The sequence below is a fragment of the Equus przewalskii genome, unplaced genomic scaffold, assembly GCF_037783145.1.
Source record: "Equus przewalskii isolate Varuska unplaced genomic scaffold, EquPr2 ChrUn-10, whole genome shotgun sequence".
Classification (NCBI taxonomy): Eukaryota; Metazoa; Chordata; class Mammalia; order Perissodactyla; family Equidae; genus Equus; species Equus przewalskii.
Genome location: NW_027228747.1, coordinates 974,815 through 1,000,283, shown reverse-complemented (window position 1 = coordinate 1,000,283; position 25,469 = coordinate 974,815). Strand labels below are relative to the sequence as shown.

Below are 25,469 nucleotides of genomic sequence, written 5' to 3'. Positions count from 1 at the left end.
GCCATGTCTCCACCCGGGATCCAAACTGGCGAACCCCTTGCTGCCAAAGCAAAACGTGCACACTTAGCCACTGCACCACTGGGCTGGCCCCTGCCATTTTTAAGAGTACAATTCAGTGGCATTAAGTACATTGACAGTGTTGTACAACCGTTACCACTATCCATTTACAGAACTTTTTTGTTTCCCAGACAAATTCTATATCCATCAAATAATAACTCCTTATTCCCCCCCCCCCCAAGTCCTGGTAACTTCTTCTATTTTCTGTTTCTATTAATTTGCCTATTCTAGGTACCTCTTATAAGTGGAACCATAGAATATTTATCCTTTTTGTCCTGCTTCACTTAGCAGGTTTTCAAGATGTATCTATATTGTGGCATATGTCAGAATTTCACTCTTTTTTAAGGCTGAATAATCTGTTATTTTTATATATACCACATTTTGTTTATCCATTCATCCAATGATGGGTAGTTGGAATTATTTAGAAGTTGTAGACATCATAATACTTTATTCCCTAAATTCTTCAGTGTGTTTCTTTTAAAGAAGGATTCTCTTTTATATGACCACAATATTATTATCAACCCTGAGAAAATTAATAGTAATTTCATATTATACTTGGTCCATATTCTTTTATTATTATTATTATTTATTTTTTAATTTTTTAAAATATTTATTTATTTAGTTATTTTTTCCTGTTCTCCCCAAAGCCGCCCAGTACATAGATGTATATTTTAGTTGTGGGTCCTTCTACTTGTGGCATCTGGGATGCCACCTCAGCATGGCTTGGTGAGCAGTGCTCGGTCCACGCCCAGGATCCGAACCAGCAAAACCCTGGGCTGCTGAAGTGGAGCATGCGAACTTAACCACTCGGCCATGGGGCTGGCCCCTTGTACTGGATCCATATTCTTGAAAGTTATTCGGTAGCTGTTGCTAAGCACCAGGACTGTTGTTGTTTGAGTTAGATGGTAACTAGGATAGTAAAAATCTGGTAGTCTTGGTGTTTGTCCTGGAACTTTAATTTGTACATATTTTCTGCAAAAATGTGTAAATCAAGGTTTGTGTGCTCTTAAAACTTTAAACTTATAAAAGTCATTTTCCTGATGAATGAGTCCTCCTGGCAAGCTAACCACTGGTTAGCTTATTTTCTTTACCATAAATATTCCCTCCTAAAATCTGGAAGGAATCATAGATTATTCTGCTTTGGGGAAAGTTGAATTGGGTTCTGTCAGTTTAAGAAGTATAGGGAGAACACAGTGGATAAAACCTAGAATGGAAGGCCTCCTATAGTCAGCACGTCTTCCTGATTGCTTCATGATTGCTATTTGGTCTTTTTTTTTTTTTTTGAGGAAGGTTAACCCTGAGCTAACTACTGCCAATCCTCCTCATTTTTCTAAGGAAGACTGGCCCTGAGCTAACATCCATGCCCATCTTCCCGGGACGCCTACCACAGCATGGCTTTTGCCAAGCGTTGCCATGTCTGCATCCAGGATACAAACCGGCAAACCCCGGGCCGCTGAGAAGCAGAATGTGCACACTTAACCGCTGCACCACTGGGCCGGCCCCTGGTCTTTTAAATAAAGGAAATTGGTGTGTGTGGAGGAGGTTGTAGCGAGTGGGTATAGTTGTTTTCCTCCTAAATTCTGGGTTGCGTGACTAGAGAATGTGCCCAAGAGTCAAATGGTGCTCATTTATTTTGAATTCAAAGTTAACTTTTAGAAACTTTGTTTTCTTTTTTGTTTGTTTTATTTGATGTGAATAAGACTATAAAAAGTTGAGAGCCACTAAATCCAAAGGAAATTAGTGTTTTCAGTCCAGGAAACACTTGAAAGATAGGAACCAGTAACTAGATTTTTTGACTAATATGCCAAGTGACAGAACTGAGTAGAGATCTTGGTGATCCTTTTGGAAGTGATCTCTGCAATTCATTAGCTATAAGCACCTCCCCTACGAAAAGGAATTCAATTTTACGGTGATAGGTGCAGAATTTGTTTTAAGGTTCTGTTTGTACCGTCCATTTAAACAGAAGTAAACTAGTAGAAGTATCTTAGACATGGATGCTAAGAGGAGAATGATTAACATTTGTCTCAGCTTTTATCTCTGGTTTCCTGGTAGCAATCCATATTAATTAGACATAAATGCTCTGCCCTTCTTCAGCATTCCTGGGAGATGGTCGGGAAGAAGAAGGGAGTCTCAGGACAGAAGGATGGCGGCCAAACCGAATCCAACGAGGAAGGCAAAGAAAATCGAGACCGGGACAGAGACTATAGTCGGCGACGTGGTGGGCCACCAAGACGGGGGAGAGGTGCCAGCCGTGGACGAGAGTGTATGCATGGGGCTTTAACAAAATCAGCTGTGGATCAGTAATGTCCAGACTTCAGGGACATTAGGGCTCTGCTAGACTGGACTTAGCAACGATTGTATCATATTTTTGACTTTTCTTGGCCATCATCTTTTCTGAGACCTTGGCATCTCTTACATGTTGCCTTTTCTAGCAACAGCCACCAGTTTGGCATGAAATTACCCTGTAGTCATTTGTAAAGTTGTTTGACTTACAGCTATCTGTTGTGGTTCATCACCATTCCCCTAGTAACCATCATGTCCCATCCTTCCAGCTCATTTTCTCTTCTTTGTCTCCCCACTACTGTATATACATGCCTTTTTTATATTTTTACGTATCCTATTGACTCTGCTCTGGCTGTCTCTATGTTTTGGTTTTTTTTCTTCCTAATTTTAGTTCGGGGTCAAGAGAACGGATTAGATGGCACCAAGAGTGGAGGGCCTTCTGGAAGAGGCACAGAAAGAGGCAGAAGAGGTCGTGGCCGAGGCAGAGGTGATCAGTTTGTCTAGGGGATGGATACTGGGGGCAAGCTAGTCTTATTAGTTCTGTAGGGGTCTACTTTATTTAAAAACAAACAAACAAATTCACAGGGAGTCTGGTTACCTTAATTGTTGAGATGTTATACAGATTTTAGAGATTACTGAGTGGGCAGTGGGAAAGAAGGTAGATGTCATTTCCTCTGGTCATTATTGTTGATATTACTGCATTTGCTTGGGGACCCAGCAGTTTGATGAACAAACAGCAATCTATCAATAGTAATGATTATCCTGTTGTGTTCAACATTAACTGCTCCGCTACAGAATGAGAGAAGGAACATCTGATAATATCAACACTTACTATTCCAGAGCTGCCTCAGTTGGCAAGGAAGTTTTATGTCAACTTCTAAAATATTTCTCCCTCCCTCTCTTTCTCTTTAGGTGGCTCTGGCAGGCGGGGAGGAAGGTTTTCTGATCAAGGAATGGGGTAAGTTTCATTGATCTGATGGCCACAAAGTCTTTAATTTTTTTCCTCTAAGAATCACCATAATTAGGGGCCGGCCCTGTGGCCAGTGGTTAAGTTCGTGTGCTCTGCTTCAGCGGCCCAGGGTTTCGCTGGTTCTGATCCTTGGTGCGGACATGGCACTGCTCATCAGGTCATGCTGAGGCAGCATCCCACATGCCACAACTAGAACGACCCACAACTAAAATATACAACTATGTATTTGGGGAGAAAAAAGCAAAAAAAAACAAAAAATGATTGGCAACAATTGTTAGCTCAGGTGCCAATCTTTAAAAAAAAAAAAGAATCACCATAATTAGAGTGGCTGATATCTTGAAGATAATAGGCAACCTTAACCAAAATGTGATCAGAAGATTTCTAGACTATTTAATCAGAAAGGTGTGTAGACTTGGAACTTATTTTTTAGGGATAAGCATTTACCACTGGATCATTATGTCTGTCTCATAGCTTCATTTGAATGCATATATCTGATATTTTTCCAGAATTTTCATGTAGATTCTATTGTGATTATTGGTATTCTAACTCAAAATGGATAGTAGATATAAATTGCCATTATACCATGAAATTTTTGGTAGGTTGATAAATGAGGAAAAGTAGATGGCAGATAGTATATAGAGTGGGGCCATGATTGATCTGTACTAGGAAAGAGACAGTCAAGATTCTGATTGCCCACCTCTTTGAGTTATTTTTTTTGCTGGTGCTGCTTAAAAGCCAGAGACTGTTAAGCTTTTTTTTCCCCATCAGAACCTTTAACCCAGCTGATTATGCAGAGCCAGCCAATACTGATGATAACTATGGCAATAATAGCGGCAATACGTGGAACAACACTGGCCACTTCGAACCAGATGATGGGACGAGTGAGTGACCATTTATTATTTGTTTCTTGTCTCTGGGAACCTAAGGACATAACTTTTTTTGAGGTTACAGTCACATAAAAAAGTGAAGGAATAGTGTTTGGGTGCAGAGATAGGGGGAGAAAGGGATGGCAATTGAAGTACTGTGTATTGTCTTTACTTACTATGTGCCTATGGGCAAATTATACATGCTGTTTCACCTGATAGTCATCACTATTTTATGAAATAGGTATTATTTATCATCACTTTCCAGATGACAAAACTTAGACTAAAAGAGCATTTATGGGGCCGGCCTGGTGGCCGAGTGGTTAAGTTCATGTGCTCCATTTTGGCGGCCCAGGGTTTCACTGGCTCGGATCCTGGGCGCAGATCTAGCCCTGCTCATCAAGCCATGCTGAGGTGGCGTCCCACATAGCAAAACTAGAAGGACATACTACTAGAATATACAACTATGTACTAGGGGGTTTGGGGGACAAGAAGGAAAAAAGTAACATTTATGAACTTTGCTAGTATTTGAACTCAGAGTTGTTTGACTCTAAAAGCCCATGCTTTTTCCATTATACCGTGTGGCTCCAATGTATCAGGTAGCTAGCTTTGCCTTTTGAAAAGATACCCAGGATTAATCAAGCCACTACTTGCAGAGATGAACAGGGCTCAGAATCAAAGCCCACTATCAGTTTGTTTTCTGGTACCGAGATGAGAGTATCTTTTTTCCCTTCATTTTTGGGAAATGTCTATCTGGGCAAGAAGATCTTCTAGCTCTCTTTGTTGGACAGTCTTCTGGGTGTGGTAGAGTATTATGTGGTTTCAATAAGGTTGCTTTTTTTGTTAGCTGACTTTGGTGCCTGTATCTAGGTAGGGTGTATATGTTTAAGGATATGTTAGGCTTATGGGATACACCAAGACGTGATTGGGGGTAAAAGATACTTTTACAGCTTTAAATAAGATCAGTCTCTGGGCTTTCTACTTATGCGATCAGCTACTCTTTCTGGCTGAGCCAGCACATGGAGAACCTGAGACTTTTTCCTCTTATAAAGGGGGGATGAATTAATAGTAGAACATGAAATAGGCTCTTTGACTCATTTATCCATTTAAATTTGCCTTGCCCCTTTTGAAAGATCAGTGATCTCTATCTCTGTGTCTTTAGGAGGGTCTTTGGCACAAACAACTTCTCAGCTGCTGCCCACAAGATGTTATACGTCAGGTCCTGAATGTCACTTGCTTTTTGTTCACCAAGCTACTTTATAAACTCATTTTGAATACCAGTTTCCCATTGGTGGAAGCTAAAAGTGAGTTATTGGCAAGATATGTTTTTGAATTCCCTTGACCATTTGGCAGTGAAGTGTCCTTTTCTATTTTAACTTACTATACTTTGAAGGCATTAGAACTGCTCTTATTCATCTCTTGATGGCTTTGTAGAGGCAGTACTAGTAGTCTCAATAACAAAAGTTACTATTTTTGAGCTCTTGTTTGTTCTTGGTTATTTGGCTTTTTATCATTGGCAGAAATGATGATAGAAGTTAAGGGGTTTGTTTTCAGTTGTGGATAGAAAATCTGGCATAGAGTCCCAGTCCTAGATTGCAAGCCTTAGCTGTTTTCAACAAGGATCTGGTTGGAAAAACAGGGAAGGATGGATGAGGTTGTGTGTTTATTTCTACTGAGTAGAGAATGGCAGATTTGGGAGGCTAGAATCAAAAATCTGTGATATGAGGCTGAATGAAAAGTTGTGTGATGCTGCTGTCGTCTTGTTAGTGTCGAAGTGTTAGCTATAGCTTCATGCACTCCCATCATTGGTAATTTCATGATATGAGCATAACTTCATGCATATGATCTCTTTTTGTGTTTTCATGATAGCAAACTTCAAGTTCCCTTTTTAATTTTAAGAGAAATTCAAATCTACCCTTTAAAATATCCACAGGTACAGTGGGAATTGTGTATTGGGGGCAGACGTTCTCATTTACAAGCAAAATTCACTGGTGGTTTTTTTCTTTTCATTTGTTTTTTGTTTCAGGACTTGATTTCATTGGGGTTGAGGGGTCAAATTATCCCCGAAAATTTGAGACTGCTCCTGGTATGATACATCCAGGCGCCTAACTGCCCCGGATATTTTTATAGATTTTTATGGACTGAAATATCTGTGGATATGTCATTTTTCTGTTTTCCTGCTTTTTCTCTCATATTCTATGCCTGTTTTTCCTTCTTCAAAAAGTTATTCATTTAATGAATATTTAGCGTTTACATTGACTGGGCTTTCTGCTGATGGAATGGAAGCCCTAATTTGTTGTTTAGAGCACTGGCGCTCTTTCTATTCCTTAATGCTTCCTCAGTATAGTCTTCTTCTTTAACTGTGACTGCACATTCTATGTAGAAAAGTCTCAAGTAGGTATCTACATTCGTTCTTTCCATCCCAGCTACAGCACAGGGAGTGCAGAAAAAAAATTCTTGCATTTGAGAGAGAGCCTCTCAATAGTAGATAACTTTTCAGGTCACTTCCAATCCCAGGATTGTGTGTGTTTAACCCAGATCTTAGGTTCCATTTAGCCAGGGTGGAATGGATGTCAATGGGAGGAAGAGTGGTATCACTGGAGAGGGAGAAAAGAATGTTTGTAACTTGTCTAAACTGAGATATTGGACTTGGGTTTGATTTCAGGAACATTGTTGTCGTTAAGTGGTTTGGAATTTCCCTGGTGCAGTTTTAACATGGTCTTGGGAAAGGCATTACAATGAGCATATTTTTCTCTAGGAAATAGGATTATTCATTATCAAATGTTTAGAAGAATTTCTGATGGGTTTTGTAGGTGTTGGAATATTTCTCTTCAGTGACAGTGTAAATGCCAGACTTTCATTCTTGCAAGAAGCTTTCTCCATTTGAAGAGAAAGTTTTAAGAGTTATCCAGTATATGCTGTTCTGGAGAAGAAAATGAGTGTTCTTGTCTCTTTTCTAGATAGGTTCTTATTTTTTACTATGGTCCTTTGGTTGAAAAGAATCCTGGGTCTCACAGAAACTCTCACCTATGTTCCTTAAGAAAGGGCAGCTTCCCTGAGGATGTATGTGTACATGAAGCAAATCAAGGGGAATGTGCAAGGTGGTTTGATTGCTAATGGACCCATCCTGTAGAAACTGTGTCCTGACTTTGTTATTACCAACATGAGGATGGTATGCACCTCCATTGTCTGCGCCTTGACTTTGGCAGCTCAGATTTCACGTTGTGTGTGATTAGGATTAGGACGATAACTATCACACATACTTGAATCTTCACTCTTGTCCAGGGTGTTCCAAAAAGAACAGATCCATGGGGGAGTTTCTTATAGTTAAACCAATAAGATCCATAAACTTGACTTCTGCTGAGTATGCATTTTTAAATTTAGTTCCAGTAGCAGATAGTTGTCAGTGCCCTCAGTCTAGATTTCAAGTGTTTCCATCACTGCCCTTTCACCATCGTGTGGCAACTGTTTGTGTTCCTGTGTCACTGCTGCCATGTCTCTTCAGACTGCCTGAAGTATTGTCTTATACCTGATGAATTGGTGTAGTTTTCATGTTCTGGTTTGAATTGGCTACTGCCGTTTCACTGAATTGACTACTAAGTCAGAAGGCTGAAGGACCTAAAGAGATTACCTGGAGCATTGCGTCCGTTGGGATCTCTGGGGTCTCGTGCTCTCTCTCACATTCTCTGTCTCTCTCTCTTGCTCTTTTTGCTGTTATAGCTGTGTAACAAAAACTGAAAGTAGCTGTGAAATCATAATCTTATTAAAGCTCTGGTGATCTGAGGTATCTCTTTCTAAATATTAGTCTTTTCCTCCCTCTGAAGCCCAAGAATTCCTTCTGATTACTAAATTCTGGTTACACTTTTGGCTGCCAAAAATGTTAATTCATTAGTGTTTTCTGCACGTTTTATACTGGTGCTTAAAATTACTTTACTGTTTTTCCTTTATTCCCAGGTGCGTGGAGGACTGCCACAGAGGAGTGGGGAACTGAAGATTGGAATGAAGATGTAGGTATTGCCAGGTCATTCCTCATTAGTGCCTTCTATCCCTAAGTGGTGTTTAGGGATAGAAAATGGGTATGTTTCTACGCCTCAAAATTCACCCTTAAGATTCTGACCCAAAACTTTTACATCCAAAATAGTGTTCTGAGCCAGAACATTTCACATATGTTATATGAAGGAGACTGGGCATGAACAGGACTCTGTGGAACCAGACTATGGAAAGGGCAAGTGCACTTGTGTAAGTCCAATATCTGATTGTCGGATTTATCCCAGGAAGAGATGGTGGTTGGGTAGGGCACAAGAAATGGAGTTAGGCAGGTAGTGCATTGAGTAACAGCTGCTGGTAGCACATGACTTTACTTGGAGCAATTCTCTTATTTGGTTGACATTCAAGCATTGCTGTATGGTCCTGTAATTGGCTTGAAGGTGGGTACAAAGGAGAGTTACAGTACCAAGTCCTCCCGTTTATAATCTGGTTGGCTCTGGAACCCTTTTATTTATTCGAAGCCCAACGTTGTAATTGAGATGAATGTGTAGAATTGGCTATCTTCCAGCTTGACTCAACTTGGAAACCTCATAGAAGGGTGATACAAGGTGGCACATAAACAAGCTCTGTGAATTCACTGGAGTAGTACCTGAGTACAAGAATTTTGCCGATTCCTGGTCACAGTCAAGTTTTTGCTCTGAATTACCATTTTCAGTGATCATGAATACTTGTTTTAACATTTTTAAATCTGCTTTTCTATGCTGGTATATATTCAGGCAAGACAGCTTTTATGGTAAGAGGAAATGATATGTCAAACTGTTTTGGTTGCCAGGCCTGAGTTTTTAAAATTTTAGACGCATCAGCATCAGAGGGTGATTATTTTCTGTTATAGCTGGGCTTGTGAATACTTTCTAAGATTTGACTTGTCTGCTTAAGCAACTTTCAGAGAATGATATATTTGGGGGAGTGGATTCCCTGTTTTTAGAGGAGAGATTTTAATCCAAAAATAAAAAGAAAACAAAATCAACTTTTGAATAGTAGGAAGAGTTACTCACTACAATTGCTTACCTTATTTTAGTGTCTTACAGTGGAGACACTAGGTGTAGCAAGTCAGTATTAGGGCAAAAATTGCATATAGTTAAAGTTATCCCTGAAAAGACCTTAACTCACCAGCACTTGGGTCCTGACTGCTCAGAAGCCAAGAATTAACTTCGTTCCTGTCTTCATCTTGACTGTGATCTTTCTTTGAGAAGAGTGGTGAAAGATAAAGTGTGGTTTGGGTAGAGGTGGGAAGTTGGGAACTGTAATGGGAAAATATAAAGGGGATTTCTCTTTTTCTGTCTAGCATGTATATTCACCTTCCTGTAAGTTTAGTGTGCATATTATGTGACTCCACTATTTTTTTTATTGGGTTTCTTGATTCTACCTCTCTTTTGATAAAACAGTTGAACATATATAGAAGGGGCTTGAAGGTAAATCCATTCAGGATTCCTCAGGATAGATAGTTTCTGTTCTAAGGGTTTTCCCTCTTTTTCCTGTTGAATTCCCCTTACCTATGCTAGATTTTTGACCTTCACCTGCCTAACACCAGGAGTGACTAATTACTCTGTTTTCCAGCTTTCTGAGACCAAGATCTTCACTGCCTCTAATGTGTCTTCAGTGCCTCTGCCTGCGGAGAATGTGACAATCACTGCTGGTCAGAGGCAAGTGTGTAGTAAAATTCACTATCTTTTCCCAAAGGGATCTGCTGAGATAGCTGTAAGGAGAAGTGGCACTGGGCCTTTGCAAGCTCCCATGGTGTTGGTAATGAGAACCACATCATGTTAGGATCCTCTCCAGTTAATTGATAGGTTTTATAAGAGTTGATACTAATTGATCTACTGAATGAAAGTCTATATATTACAATTTTAAAGTTGATTCTCCCCGTAATAGCCCTTTAATTACATAGATCGGCCTGTCAGCATCACAGGCATTGATTAAGACTTAGCATGATGTAACTTGTCTTGTAGTAAGTCAGATGGAAAAAAGCTAAAAGTAGAAATGTTTTCATTCATTTCTGAATTTGCAGAACTGTTCAGTAGCTTCTTCTCTTCCTTTATAATTGTGATCTTTGTCTGCTGAGCCCACTGAATATAGTGATCATTATTTTCCCTGGAATCCAACTAATGAACTTTTTAGAACTTGAACCTAGGTATTGGGGTCAGTAGAGGGAGATTCACTCATTAGGGAATATTTTTATCCCCTGAAAGCCTCTTGGATTATTTCTAGACCTGGGTGTGATAGCTCTTGACTCAGAATGTCCTAAAGAGAAGTGCGATGGGAGTAGGATGTTAGGGATGTCATATTAAAGGTAATGTTTGCTTTTTTTCCTGACACCAAATACCTATCGTTTTTCTGCATCGATTCTCCAGTTCTTTGACACCAACTGAGTGTTCAACACTTCAATTTAGTTCTGACACTAACTGTACAGAGTTAGCTCAGACCCACGTTGAGGGCTCAGACCCACAAGACTGCCCTTGCTTCAGCTGCAGATGGGTGCCCAGGCTACCCACACACTTCTGTCTGGCTGACTACAAATTTTGGGGTTCCCACAGCCCCCTCCTCAGGTTTAATAATTTGCTAGAACGACTCACAGAACTCAGGAAAGAGTTTTACTTGCTATTACTAGTTTATTATAAGCAGTAGTCAGGAACAGCCAAATGGAAGAGATGTATAAGGCAGGGTATGAGGGGTGGGGCACAGAGCTTCCATGCCCTCTCTGGGTGTGCTGCCCTCTCTGCTCATTGATACCTTCAGATATGTTCACCAGTATAGAAGGTCACTGAATTTCGTTCAAGAATTTTTATCAAAGTTTCATTGCATAAGCATGATTGATTAAGTCATTGGCAATTGAATTCAGTCTTCATCTCCCCTTCCCTCCCTAGAAGTGGGCGGAGTGTGGTGGAGCTGAAAGTTCCAACTCTGTAATCACATTCTTGGTGTTTGTGGTGACTAGCTCCCTTCCTGAAGCTATGTAAGGTCTCGGAGAGGGGTGGCAAGGAGAGGGGTGGCAAGGAACGGGTCAGGCACCCTGAGTAACCTCATTAGCATAAAACTGTGATTGAAGAGGGCTCATTAGGAATAACAAAGACATTCCTGTTACTCAGGGATTTTTTTTTTTCCTTTTTCTCCCCAAATCCCCCCAGTAGATAGTTGTATATTTTTAGTTGTGAGCCTTTCTAGTTGTGGCATGTGGGATGCCACCTCAACATGGCCTGATGAGTGCCACGTCTGCGCCCAGGATCCAAACTGGTCAAACCCTGGGCCACCAAAGCGCAGAGTGCAAACTCAACCACTCGGCCATGGGGCCAGCCCCTACTCAGGAAGTTTTAAAGGTTTTAGGAGCTCTATGCCAAGAACTAGGGGCAAAGCCCAAATATATACTTTTATTATACCACAGGTAACTTTGGAAATGTTGAGAAAAAAATTCCCCAAACCCTTTTTGTTCCAAAGCCACTTGGAGATGAATGTTCTAGTATATGGTTTTATATATTAGATATTGGTAATGACAGATATTCAGTATTAAAATCATGGGTAAAAATCTGTAAATTTTGGCCCAATTATTGAGCTGTATTAAAACTAGCATTTGATATTTTATTAAGTTAATATCACTAAAATATTTAAATAACATCATTATAGTTGCCAACATCATTAGAATACAGCTAGATACTATAGTGGCTCTTGTACATCAGTTATGTTAGTAAATTAAGCATTTCAGGGCTTTGTGTTTCTGGGGAGCGACTTCATTTTGATCTGACCATAATCTGAGTCAGGTGTTGAGGAATGCTAGAATATTCAGTCATTATTCATCGAGATCCTGTCTCGTCTCCACTAGAATCGACCTTGCTGTCCTGTTGGGGAAGACACCGTCTTCAATGGAGAATGATTCATCTAATCTGGATCCATCTCAGGCTCCTTCTCTTGCTCAGCCTCTGGTGTTCAGTAACTCGAAGCAGAGTGCCATATCACAGCCTGCTTCAGGGAATACATTTTCTCATCACAGTATGGTAAGTAGGAGACACGGTGTATCCTAACCAAACTTTCCTGCTGACTCCAGCACATACATACAGTAATTCCTTCCAGGGACAGTCAGAGGTTTGGGGCAGGGTAAAGCATCCTCTTTTGTCCTCCTAAGCAGACTTGGGTGTAGAGATGTTGAGTTGGGTCATAGAGGGTAGCTCTGGGAGGGGACGTAGTGTTGAACAGACTGAATCTTATAAAAATGAGTTAACGTCATTTACTGTGCTAAACATTGTTTGCTGTTACTCTTGAGGAGAGAAGAGAAAGTCAGTTACATCAACAAATTTTAATCTTTTTGTAGACCTAATTAAAACTTTGATGGCAGGTCATAGCAGTTCCCTATTTCTTGATAAAAGCAGAATTGCCATATACGTTTATTTAGACCAGTTATTTCTGGACCAGGCTTCCAGAAACTTGGGGTCTTCCTGAATCTGCCCACCAACTAGCTGTTTGTCCCTTTCTCTTTAAATGGGGATAAGAGTGGTTGCTCTGCCTATCTCACAGGGCTTTAGGAAGATAAATAAGATAATGGGGGGGCCGGCCCCGTGACCCAGTGGTTAAGTTCTCACGCTCTGCTTTGGCGGCCCAGGGTGTCACCGGTTTGGATCCTGGGCGCGGCCATGGCAAAGCTCATCAAGCCATGCTGAGGTGGCATCCCACATGCCACAACTAGAAGGACCCACAACTAAAAATACACAACTATGTACTGGGGGGTTTTGGGGAGAAAAAGGTAAAATAAAATCTTTATTGAAAAAAAGATAATGGGTAAGGGCTATACAAATGTGGTGGGAGTAGTGGTATTATTTATTAATATCCTAGAACACTTATGGCACGTGACTTGTTGATTTAGAACATTAAAAAAATTCAAGGTCGTTAACTATAGCAAACGAATCATTTAAGCTAAACAAAGATGGTGGAAGGAACGATTTTCTTATAGTCAGTAAATCCCAGTAAGTACTGCTTTTTCTCTTTTTTTTCCTCCTCTTTGCTTTTCCTTTCCTGTCTTTTTATTTTTTGGAGTAGGGATATTATAGTTATTTCTTGTCTTTTTGTTTATTTTTTGGTGAAGGGATATTATAGTTCTAAGAGGTAAGAGACCATGTGTGTGTGTATAATTTTGTTTTACCAGTAGTAGGGTTGTAGTAATTATTTTAACTAGAGAACTGCTGAGCTAGCCTCTAATCCAGAGCTCTGTCAGTTTTTAACTATTGTCTTAAAATGTTTTTTTGTGTTAATAGTAATTTAGTGGTTGATGTTCTGCCATATATGAAAGATGACAGGTGAGAAAAGTTAGGGGAGAAGGGAAAGGGAGAGGGGTGATGGGATTAAAACGAAAAAGAAGAAAAACAAAATGGGACAAAGGCCCTAAGAAGGTGTAAAGAAGATCAGGAAATAACTACCAACCCCTGAGATATATGATGGGAAAATGTGGTTAAGTGCCGTATGTCTCTCTTAATTGATTTTTAATGTCTGGAGTTGTGAAGATTTATAACCAAATCCAAATTCTGATATCAAAAATAAGTTTTCAACATACATCCACTTTAACATTCTATTTAATCTGTATCACATATGTTAAACTAAATATAAATACTATTCTCTTCTTTCTCATTACTTATATTAATCAGTATGCTATTTAATGTAGTTTCTTTTCCATTGAGAATAAACGTTAGAGGATTAATTTCCCTGGAAATTTAATAGATGTAAATAATATAGGAGCTCCTCTATTAATTATCATGTATAATATATGAAAATTAGGTAATTTTCTGTGCCTTTAATATAATGCTTTGCACTTGCAGAATATTTGATAATCATTGCTGTGTGAGATCATCTCTCTGCCACAGTCCCAGACTTTCAACTAGACTTCTGGTGTTTTTTGTTTTTATTTGTATAATCTTGAGATATGGACTAAAAGGGAAAAACATGCCCTACCTTGAGTTGGACAGACTAGTTTTATATAAGCAGTGCACACTGATGATGAGGAGGATATAATTAAGAACCTAAAGAAGAGTAGAATAAGTCTCCGTGGAGGTTTTTTAGAATAGTAGGGCCACATGGATCATCTTCTGGACTAGGCTGGTGGTTTTACTTGGTACTAGAGAATGGGGAGAATCCTCCAAAAAGCATTGAGAGTAAATTTCGCTTTATTATTGTGATTACTCCATAGAACTTGGATACACACAGAGAAAACAAATTATATTGACTTACTATCTGATTGTCTAGTGCAGAAGTTGGGCTGGTCCCTTAACTTTTCGTCTTTCCCTCTATGCTAGTTATTAGCAAAATTCAGATGAGGCTCCAGTTAGTTAATTGTTTTTGTTCCTTTTGAGCTGTTAGTGGGAGGGGCAAGGACCCTGATGGCTAAAGTGAAATTTTATCTTACCTTCACGTTAATTTAATAATCAAACCTTGGTTGATTTAAAACTTTAAAAGGGGGAAAACCCCCTGTAGTCATTAGAGCTGTGTACTTGAGAAGGAGGGAAGAGGAAGTGATGATAATGGTATAAATTTTAATGGCTCATTTTTTTGCATGCTTACTGTGTGCATAGCATATAGTTAATGCTTTATGTGCATTGTTTGTTTAATCCTCCTAAAACTTTACGAAGTACTACTTTTATTTCTATTTTCAGATGAGAAAAGTGAGGTTCAGAGAAATTGCAAGTTTTTTTCCATGATTGCATAGCTGCTATTTGAATCTAGACAGTCTTACTCTGGAGCATGTGGTCTAATGGGCTATGCTGTCTCCCCTGTCTGGGTGACCTTCTGTATTTGTCTCATCTGTACTGGTTCTCACCATGAATAAGTGTCTTTTTGAGTAGCTGAACAAAGTTGCGGGCTGCAGATTTCTCTAATCTGTTGATCTACAGGTGAGCATGTTAGGAAAAGGATTTGGTGATGTCGGCGAAGCTAAAGGCGGCAGCACCACAGGCTCCCAGTTCTTGGAGCAATTCAAGACTGCTCAGGCCCTGGCTCAGTTGGCAGCTCAGCATTCTCAATCTGGAACCACCACCTCTTCCTCTTGGGACATGGGCTCCACCACACAGTCCCCATCGCTGGTGCAGTATGGTGAGAAAGATGGAAAGTGATTTGAGTTCTTTAAGCATTGGAGCATTACTGTCAAGAGAGTAGCAGGAGTGAGTGGGGAGAATGTGTCAAAGTGAGAAGGGCAGCCAGCTGGCTAGTTTCCCACACTGATTTCCCCTGCTCAGATAGGCTGAGTTCAGGAAGCTGGTAGAATAATAAAAAGTTGAGGCTGTAGATCTCTTTCATTAAATTTAGCCATATACCTAGGTTCCGTCTTCTGGCCTAGGGATTTTTTGGATTCTCCCTAGATTTATCTTTAGTGTTTGGAAACAACGTATTACCTTTGAAAACATTCATAGACTTGGCCATTTTAGGACTTTCTACTCTAAACGTCGACAATTCCTAGGTTCCTGTCTTACATAGGCAGGGTCATAGTGTTGATTTGATTAGGCTCTACTTAAGAACAAATATGAGGGGCTGGCCCAGTGGTGCAGTGGTTAAATTCGCATGCTCCGCTTCAGCGGCCTGGGGTTCGCTGGTTTGGATCCCAGGCACCGCTGCTCAAGCCATGCTGTGGTAGGCGTCCACATATAAAGTAGAGGAAGATGGGCACGGGCTAGTCTTCCTCAGCAAAAGGAGGGGGATTGGTGGTGGATGTTAGCTCAGGGCTAATCTTCCTCAAAAAAAAAAAAGAACAACAACAAATATGATTGTCACCTATAGAAATGAGGTTAGGCCCTAAAAGAAGACTTATTTATAAGATTCTGATTCCTGATGGCCTAATTCATGGCTCTAGAGCAGGATGATAGTATTTTTTTGAGGTTCACCAGCCCCTCTGGCCTCATACATACTGGATTTCCTCGTGCAGATTTGAAGAACCCGAATGATTCAGCAGTGCACAGCCCCTTTACAAAGCGCCAGGCTTTCACCCCATCTTCAACCATAATGGAGGTGTTCCTTCAGGAGAAGCCAGCTGCAGTGGCTACCTCCACGGCTGCACCTCCACCTCCCTCTTCTCCTCTGCCAAGCAAGTCCACCTCTGCTCCGCAAATGTCTCCTGGGTCTTCAGACAACCAATCCTCCAGCCCTCAGCCGGCTCAGCAAAAGCTGAAACAGCAGAAGAAAAAAGCCTCCTTGACTTCTAAGGTACTTGAAATTTTAGATAGGTGCTTTCTGAGGGCCGAGGGCGTGTGGGATTTGGAAATTAAGATTCTAAGGATGTAGCTTGGAAATTTGAAGCAGAAGTTTTTTATTATTCTTACAGTAAGGTTTCAATAAACCATTGTTTTCTTTTCTCTACAGATTCCTGCTCTGGCTGTGGAGATGCCTGGCTCAGCAGATATCTCAGGGCTAAACCTGCAGTTTGGGGCATTGCAGTTTGGGTCAGAGCCTGTCCTTTCTGATTATGAGTCCACCCCTACCACGAGCACCTCTTCAAGCCAGGCTCCAAGTAGCCTCTATACCAGCACGGCCAGGTAGAGGAAACACCAGTCATAAGACTTATTTTATTAGGCTTTTACCACTTTTTCTAAATCTCTTTTTGATTCCTAGAACTCTGGAGAGGCCAAGCCTCTGACTGAATGAGGGAAAAGTAGCCAATTGTAGCATTTTATTGAGCACTTTAAAATACTGTTACTAGGATTATCTATAACTCTAAACAGATAGAAATATACCCCTCAAATACCTCTAGAATGTCTAAGTTTAGGTCTTAGAGATGTGTGCAGCACCTCTAATGGAGAGTACTTTGGCATCTGCCACAGCTAAAAATGCTTTTGACACTTTTTAGCATTTTGGTGTGGGACTTATGCCTACGAAGGGTATAACTTTGAACTCCTAGGAAGGATACTCCTGTCTTCTCTGATAGCTGCCAGGGATGGCCATCTTAAGCAATAGAAAATCCAGGAGGAATTTCAGGGGACTAGGCTGTTTTTCTCAATCCTTAGAATTTAAAAATATAAATGTCTCGCCCTAGCCCAGATCTATTGAATCATAATTGCCATTAATGCATGTGAATATCTTAAAAGTTTCTCTCAGGAGAGTTCTACCAGGAACCTTATCTCTAATAGGGTTTTTGAGAGAGCCAGGAGCTCAGAATTCCTTAAAATGAATATGAGGAAAAGAATACTTCCCAGGCTTAGGGTTCATGTTATGATGTATTGAAGGGACCAAAAGTAGTGTATCCTTTCTCCTGACCTTTAGCCTCTTTCTTGTAACAGCAAAATGTAGGGGAACAGGAAATTTTTTCTCTTCCTTTAAGAGTTGAAAATGTTTTAAAACTCCATTCTTAATTCAGATTCCTGGCTGTATGGCATGTGGAAATTCCTCCTATTGTCAGGAGAAGATTGTGGCAGTTTCTTTTATTTGTTGCTAGAAATTTTCTTTTTGATTGTAATCAACTTACTCTAGTATCTAGTAGTAATCTCTATCATTTCCTTAGTATCAGTGGATCTTCTGTTTTGTTTCTCTGAGTTTCCTTCTCCATTCCCCACAGTGAATCTTCATCCACAATTTCATCTAACCAGAGTCAGGAGTCCGGTTATCAGAGTGGCCCAATTCAGTCGACAACCTATACCTCCCAAAATAATGCTCAGGGCCCTCTATATGAACAGAGATCCACACAGACTCGGCGGTACCCCAGCTCCATCTCTTCGTCACCCCAAAAGGACCTGACTCAGGCAAAGGTAGTGGCTTTACGAGCCCCAGGGCATTGGTTATCGGCTAGAATAGTGGGCAAAGTCCTTTAAATATTAGTGTTTCACTTCCTGATGAATAATGCTAAGACACCTCCGAAATGCTGATTGAGAAACTGAATAAAGCACATTTTTGTGGCAGATGAAGTAAAAAAAGTGCTTTTCAGCAAGCCTGGAGACTCAGAGCCAGAAAACCATTCTGTTTGTACTGAAGATTAATTCTGTCTAGTATAATCAGTTTTAAGTACCTCTTTTCTTGGAAGATTTGATTGCTAGACTTCTAGGTGCATATCAGTGGACCTCTCCTTGCTATATCTTGGCTTGGTGAGGGGGACAGCATATGCCAGAGGTGATGTGGAGTGACTGTCAGATACAGCCAGCAGAATAGATGGTTTGGCTGAACTGTCTTGCTCCCACATCCATCCTCCCCCGGGGATCACTGGATTTGGGCCATCTATTTTGGGTTTGGGATCTTTGCAGTAGTTTGGGGATGCCTTCTTTTGTCCTGGGTCACGCAGCGTTGGTATATGTTGTTTTTATTGTTGTTTTTAATTTTTGTTATTTTGTTTGGATAGTCTGCATTATGTTCATCTTTTGGTTAACTTGCAGAATTTCTCTGAAAGGTTTGTTGGTGGGAATTAAGCTGAGACAGTGCTAACCTGACCTATTCACTTGACTTTGTTTCTTATTCCTCTGTTTTGTACCAGAATGGCTTCAGTTCTGTGCAGGCCACGCAGTTACAGACCACGCAATCTGTTGAAGGTGAGTGTTCTCCAGGCTTTTTCCTCTGAGTTCTAGTGTTTTTCCTCCCCTTTTAATATTTTTGCATTTCTTAGATTGTAGTGAAAAGGGCCGTGGTTCAATGATCAAAACTTCTTGTTATAGTCTTAGCTTGGCTCTCCCTTGCTGTTTAATCTCAAACCATTCTAAGTTTCAAGTTCTCTGTCTTAAAACAGTGATAATCCCCTTGGTTCCTTTCATTGGACAAATGAGATCAGTGCTGTGAAATGCTTGGAATTTAAAAAAAGAAAAGATTCTACTTAAACACAAATGGTCCATTATTAAATAACTCACTCTTGTCTTTGGGACAGCCTAGGACTGTGGTCACCTCTTCACTTATTACAAACATTCCCTTTCCTCTGATGAGGTGAATTCCTTTCTTTATTGCCAGGTGCTACAGGCTCTGCAGTGAAATCTGACTCACCTTCCACTTCTAGCATCCCCCCTCTCAGTGAAACGGTATCTGCAGCTTCTTTACTGACGACAACCAATCAGCACTCGTCCTCCTTGGGTGGCTTGAGCCACACTGAAGAGATTCCAAATACTACCACCACACAACACAGCAGGTGATTTGGGGTGAGGGTGGAGGATGGGGTTGGTGAGTAGTAGTACCAGAGCTCTCTGGTTCTAGCTTACGCTCTCTACCTGCCAGAGATCACATGAGCTAAGTGGATGACCCAAGAGCTATGAGAAGTAAAGACAGGAGGCTTATTTTCCCTTTTCAACATCCATTCTTGCTTTAGCTGCTCACTACCCCTGGGTGGCCTTTGTGCTTACCATATGGTCTCAGATCTCCTTGGTCTCATATTCTATCTTATTTCCTTTCCTGTGTTTTTGACTGAAGCTCCACGTCAGGTAACCATAGCACTGTAGCTGACGGCAACCTCTTTTTCCTTACAGTGCGTTATCTACTCAACAGAATACCCTTTCGTCATCAACATCTTCGGGGCGCACTTCAACATCCACTCTTTTGGTAAGCATGATGCTGTAAAAGAGGAAGTGTGGTTTTCTTACGCTTATAACTATCCAACTATAAGATTCTCCCAAGAAGGGATTCTTGAAATTTTTTCATGACCTGGCAAAATGATAATTGATCTGAGGTTACAAGAAAGGGGTAAAAGGATGTTTGAGGCCAAGAGAGGCAGAAGAATCCAGAAATATTGCAGAACTGTGGGCCAATTCTCCCAACCCTGGAAGTGACTTTCCGAATCATTATGTGACCTTTTTTTTAAACACTGAAGCTGGGTGAGGCTTTGTGTGCTATGATAAATTCTGTAAGAACATCCCTTTCTGGGAGCTGGTATAGCCATTCTCATTTCTTGGTCTGGGGTATGCTGAACATGATTCCTAAAAATAATCAGTGTGAGTCTGGGAATCCTATGAAAGTAGGGGCCAGACTAGAGCTTTTGGTCAAAGAATTGATTTCACTGTTGTGATTTATAACAACTATTTGTGGCATTAAGCTGAGATGGTAAGGAAGACAACTAACTTAAAAAGCAGCCATTTTAGGCAAAGATGTCTGCGTTGCCAGAAGCCGAGGGAAGATAATGAGGGCTTAACGTTTTCTTAGGAGCCTCTCTTTTCTCAAATATACTATTTCAGGTTTAAGTTCATTAGAACTTGTACTTCTTTCTAGCCCATGAACTGGTTTATTGTGCTGAATTAGTGAGGAACAGTGTGGGAGAGAAGGCTGTGATAGATTTTTCAGATCTAAATTATCTCTGTCTCCTTACTGGCCAATCAGTGTCGGTGTTTAGGGAATTTGTCCTCACTCACTCTGCTGCCTTTCTGAACAGGGTGATGGTGTGCAGTGGGTCTCTTGTAATCCTTGCCAGATCAATCTTGGAGAATGTCTAGCTGGAGAATATTTAGTAATTTCTTCTAACTAGTTTGGCAGAGGGCACCCTGGTACCCTGCCTCAGCCTTTTTAATTGGGAAGTTGACGTGACAGTATAATCAGCAGAGGGGATTGTTTATCTTTCCTGACCTGTTCCGCTAATCGCTATTTCCTCCTCCTCTCTTGCACTGCTCCCCCTTCTTGAAGCACACAAGCGTGGAGAGTGAGGCGAATCTCCATCCTTCCTCCAGCACTTTCTCCACCACGTCCAGCACAGTTTCTGCACCTCCCCCAGTGGTCAGTGTCTCCTCCACTCTCAATAGTGGCAGTAGCCTGGGCCTCAGCCTAGGCAGCAACTCCACCGTTACAGCCTCAACTCGAAGCTCAGTTGCTACAACTTCAGGTAGCCCTGTGCATAGAAAGTGGGCAGCATTCCTTTGGGATGAAGGAGAGAAGTAATTGGGTGACAAGATAAAAACGTACTTTCTTTTTTAGGAAAAGCTCCTCCCAACCTCCCTCCTGGGGTCCCGCCATTGTTGCCTAATCCGTATATTATGGCTCCAGGGCTGTTACATGCCTACCCGGTAAGTGACACTGAAGGGTCTTCAAAAGATGACGATGATGTGGCTATTCTTTATAGCTCTGGCTTTCATTGGAAGACTATAATTAACATACAGAATGAAGGAGTGGTTGTCGCATGTAAGCAAACAGGTTTTTAATCTTTGTGGTTTTGTAAAAAGTAACAGTTTTTAGAGAGGAAGGACTAAACTGAGGCCAGGCCCTCTGCTGTGTATTTTCTCTGTGTGAAACAAATTCTGGACCTCAGAAGCCAAAGGCCAGACAGTCCACCTGGAATCCCTTTCAGTTTCTTAAAGAATTATTTTCTCTAGTTGGATTGATCCGTTGTCTCTGAAGATCTTTCCTGGCCCTGACCTGGTCAGAGCAGAGTTCCCTGGCTCCATCTGGGATATCTGAGAATAGTAGTAGCTTTTTGCCCTGGTGTATCTTCTGTCAGCTTCATGTATTCAGTGCCTATTAAGATGAAGGGTATTTATTAAAAAAATTTTCATAAAGACACCTGTTCTTGCCCTCAGAGAATCTAGATGAATATCATACAGATGAAACATCCAGTACGACTTTCCACATCTTTTAACAATAACACACTACCTTAGTACCCAGACATTAGAGAAAACAAAAGTAAAATATGAATCTTTTAAGTCATATTTGGAAGGCTTACGCAAGAGACAAAAACTAGTAGAATAGAGAGTAAAGCAGGCTATTCATGTATGACTTGTGTCTGCTCTGCTGCTACCCAGTGGCCAGCCTAGTTGAATCAGTAGTGTGTAGCTCAAGGAAAGCTTCAAGACCTTTCATGAGTTACTTAGTCTCTTTGTACTTCTTTTCTCTTAAAGAAAACTGAAGGGAATCTGTGTTTTGTTGTCCCTATTAATGAGAAAGAATGTTCTGTTGCTTTATCATGTCTCTTAGCTCCATGGTTTGCTGCCGTCATGACCAGTCCCCATTAATATTGTTACATGTTTGTATCTTTCAGCCACAAGTATATGGTTATGATGACTTGCAGATGCTTCAGACAAGATTTCCATTGGTGAGTATGTGATGTAGAGCTTAGGAAAAGAAAATGATCTTAAAATTAATGTTGGGATTATTTTAAATGTTTAATTGATAAGTCACAGACTTAGCTCTTTCCCAACCCATACTTTGATTTAAGCTATATTAGAATATAGTGGCTTGGCAAGTGGTTCTAACAGAAGGTAACTATTTTTTTTTTTATTAAATCAGAGTTGTTACATCTTTAAAGGAAACAAATTTTAACCTAATCTATAGCTTAGGGTACTCTGGAGCAGGATGTGTTCTCTGTGTTTCAAACACTTTAATTTCCAGAAAGATTTATTTTATCAGTAGTAGTAGACTATTAGGGATAAATCTAGAGGTTTGAGAATGTTATTGGTCCTAATGGACTTAATGTCCATCAGGTTCTAGTGGGCATACCCGTAGACCTTGCCTGACTATGCTCATGGCCAGGCAGGGGGGACAGTGTATGCAAGAGTAATTTGGAGTTCGTGCCGGCTCTCGCCAGCTTAATCAGTGGCTGGATAAACTGCAGTACTCCAACATTCTCCTACTTCTCACCCTGTGGAGTTACTCATGCTGAAGAATGAGTGGCATTGAGTCTCTGCTGTTTTATTTCTTTGCTTTTTTATTTCTCTCTTCTAGGATTACTACAGCATCCCATTTCCCACACCAACCACTCCGCTGACTGGGAGGGATGGTAGCCTGGCCAGCAACCCTTATTCTGGTAGGACTGGGATGGGGCTGAATAAAGGGAGATTGTGTTGGGATTGGTGGCAGAAACCTGATTAGTAGCAGAAAAGGACCCAGTTTTCACATTAAGATTTTTTAGCAAAAGTATAGAATGGACATGATGAATCAGAGTTGGTAGATTCAAAATCCTGCTAAAGATGGGCACGTAGCAACTTTGTCCTTCTCATTCCACTTTCTATTTGTCCCCCTGATTCCAGGTGTTGACTTGGTTCTCTCAGCTTTTTCCAGGAAGTACAGTGGTTGAACTGGCCTTCTTCTGCTCACCTCTCCTCCTGTACCCTACTCAGTGGCAGTATCATTGCTTTGCTAAGCCATGGGCCTTTTTTTGCCTGACTTAGCGTTGTCCTCATTGACTTGTCATTTTCTCTGACCCATCATTGTTTTTTGAGTCCAGCATGAAGTGTTTCCCCTGGAGGAGAAGGGGGAAGGGGCAGTGGTGGGGAGATGAAAGGACATGAGTGGACAGAGAAATCATCCAGGAGCTTTATTCTGGGAGCCTGTCTCTGCCATAGCATTGTACAGTCATTCAGCGTTAGCCCTTGACTAGCACTAAGCTAAGCGTGTGCTGAGCCATGCTAAATGAAGCCGCCAAGAAATGTAATTCAAAGAATAGTGTTTGAACAGGATCTCCTGGAATCATGTGAAACCAAAAGAGGTAATTGTGTATTGGTCTTGGGGGTGAAAGATACAGGCACATTTAGCCTCTCTTGTCACAGGTGACCTCACAAAGTTCGGCCGTGGGGATGCCTCCTCCCCGGCCCCAGCCACAACCTTGGCCCAACCACAACAGAACCAGACGCAGACTCACCACACCACGCAGCAGACATTCCTGAACCCGGCGCTGCCTCCTGGCTACAGTTACACCAGCCTGCCATACTACACAGGGGTTCCGGGCCTCCCCAGCACCTTCCAGTATGGGCCTGCTGTGTTCCCTGTGAGTACCTAGGCTTGGTCTTTTCCTTATGGTGAGGAATCCTAGCCCTGGATGCTATCCTAGCTGCTTTCAAGGCTAGATGACTTTTTAATAATATATGAGGAGGAATAATTTCCACCTCTGGTCTGTTTCTGACCTGGGAGAGGGGGTGGGGCTGGAATTGGTGGTATTGGGTTAGGGATTACCTTTTCTTGGAATTAGCTAATGGAATAACGTGATATCGTACAGCTTTGCTTCTCTTAGACTGTCATTCATTCTTTGCCCCTTTCCCTTCCTCCAAACTACCATTTCTTGACTTCACTGGTAGATTTTAGAAAGCTCAGTAGGGAGCCCATTTCACTAAGCAAGCTGTCATCTGCCTACATCAGGATGGGTATCCATCTGAATGCCTGATCCCTGGAGTAGGACAGATGGGGTGAATTGTACTCTGCTGCCATTTCACTGCAGTTCTGGCCTTTTTTTTCTTCAGGTGGCTCCTACCTCTTCCAAGCAGCATGGTGTGAATGTCAGTGTGAATGCATCGGCCACCCCTTTCCAACAGCCAAGTGGATATGGCTCTCATGGATATAACACTGGTAAGCTCACCTTGACCTTGGCTGTCAGTGGTGTCTGTAGGATGTTATTAAACGAGTTTTAGAGAGGAAGACTTGGTGCTTGAGAAAATAGAGTTGGTGAGGGTGTGCTGCTGCTCCATGTATGATTGTTAACATTTGACTGACTTGAGTGTCTGTCTGAGCAGCAATAATAAAGGAGCTTGATACTATCCCATGTGTCCACTACTCCTGACAAGAATGCCCTGGGGCACGTGTTGGTTATTAGAATGTGTTGGCTGGCCTAAACTGGGTGGGAAGCAGGGCAAGGAGCCCCAAGATTTTACTCAGATGTCAATGGAGGGAAGTGTTAAGGTGTGTGGTACTGATAGTACAAAAGGGGATATATTTACTGAATAGGAGGGTTAAGTGGGTTCTTAGCTAGCTTGCCATAGTAGGTTTGGCTTAAATCTCTTTGTAGCACTATGTTTCTTATGTGGCCCCTTTTTATTCCCTAGCTAGAAGACATAAGATGTGGAGAGAAAGGAGTAAGGCATGAGTACTCAACAGAGTGAGAGTTGGGCTGGGAGAGTTGGACCTTGAGGTTTCTTAATATGTATGGCTGGTCTCTTTGCAAAAGTCCATTTGCACATCTGATGGCAGGGAGGGAAATGTAGGAATCCTCTGAATGGTACTGACCTAAAAGATACTTAGCTTCTCCCTTGCCTCCCATACCTGACACTTAACTCTCTACTTTCAGAGGACAGGGAGTAAGAAGGAGTCTTTGAATAAAACAATTCCATCTACTTTTTTCAGTGACTTGTAGATGAATATGGGGAAGAGGTTGTTGCAGTTGCTAGGGGTTGGGGTTGAGGGTTGTCCTTCAAAATTCTCAGCTCAGTTATGGTTTCATGATGGTTTGGATGGAGCTGCATGTGTTCTGCACTCTAGTGTGGGCTCCAGGTGGGTAAATTGCCCAAGGTTTTCAATAATTGGGAAACTCTGAGCTGAACACAGAGAGCAGTAGATTGGGAACTAATAGCCAGGTGGAGCTTTGAACTGTGTTGTATGACTTAGAGTGGGTGAAGATTTAAAATAAAGACATGCTGAGACAC

At 41.3% G+C, this 25,469-nt stretch overlaps 1 protein-coding gene and 1 non-coding gene across 50 annotated transcripts in view; both read left to right on the top strand.

The window, feature by feature from the left end:
- UBAP2L (ubiquitin associated protein 2 like) overlaps nt 1–25,469 on the top strand; it is a 41,497-nt gene that overhangs the window by 8,946 nt on the left and 7,082 nt on the right. For all 49 annotated transcript variants that reach the window (XM_070607431.1, XM_070607442.1, XM_070607434.1 and 46 more), the window contains 20 exons: nt 2,152–2,320; nt 2,732–2,827; nt 3,253–3,298; nt 4,079–4,191; nt 8,128–8,180; nt 9,778–9,863; nt 12,035–12,206; nt 15,084–15,282; nt 16,109–16,386; nt 16,543–16,715; nt 17,732–17,921; nt 18,638–18,692; nt 19,102–19,276; nt 19,611–19,683; nt 20,755–20,950; nt 21,043–21,131; nt 22,100–22,153; nt 22,783–22,864; nt 23,607–23,824; nt 24,294–24,399. In XM_070607431.1, the coding sequence (XP_070463532.1) occupies nt 2,152–2,320; nt 2,732–2,827; nt 3,253–3,298; nt 4,079–4,191; nt 8,128–8,180; nt 9,778–9,863; nt 12,035–12,206; nt 15,084–15,282; nt 16,109–16,386; nt 16,543–16,715; nt 17,732–17,921; nt 18,638–18,692; nt 19,102–19,276; nt 19,611–19,683; nt 20,755–20,950; nt 21,043–21,131; nt 22,100–22,153; nt 22,783–22,864; nt 23,607–23,824; nt 24,294–24,399 (2,623 nt within the window). The remainder of the gene's footprint in view (nt 1–2,151; nt 2,321–2,731; nt 2,828–3,252; nt 3,299–4,078; nt 4,192–8,127; nt 8,181–9,777; nt 9,864–12,034; nt 12,207–15,083; nt 15,283–16,108; nt 16,387–16,542; nt 16,716–17,731; nt 17,922–18,637; nt 18,693–19,101; nt 19,277–19,610; nt 19,684–20,754; nt 20,951–21,042; nt 21,132–22,099; nt 22,154–22,782; nt 22,865–23,606; nt 23,825–24,293; nt 24,400–25,469) is intronic.
- On the top strand, nt 22,550–22,685 carry LOC139081498 (small nucleolar RNA SNORA58). Its single transcript, XR_011536644.1, has one exon. It is a non-coding gene; the product is annotated as a small nucleolar RNA SNORA58 (small nucleolar RNA).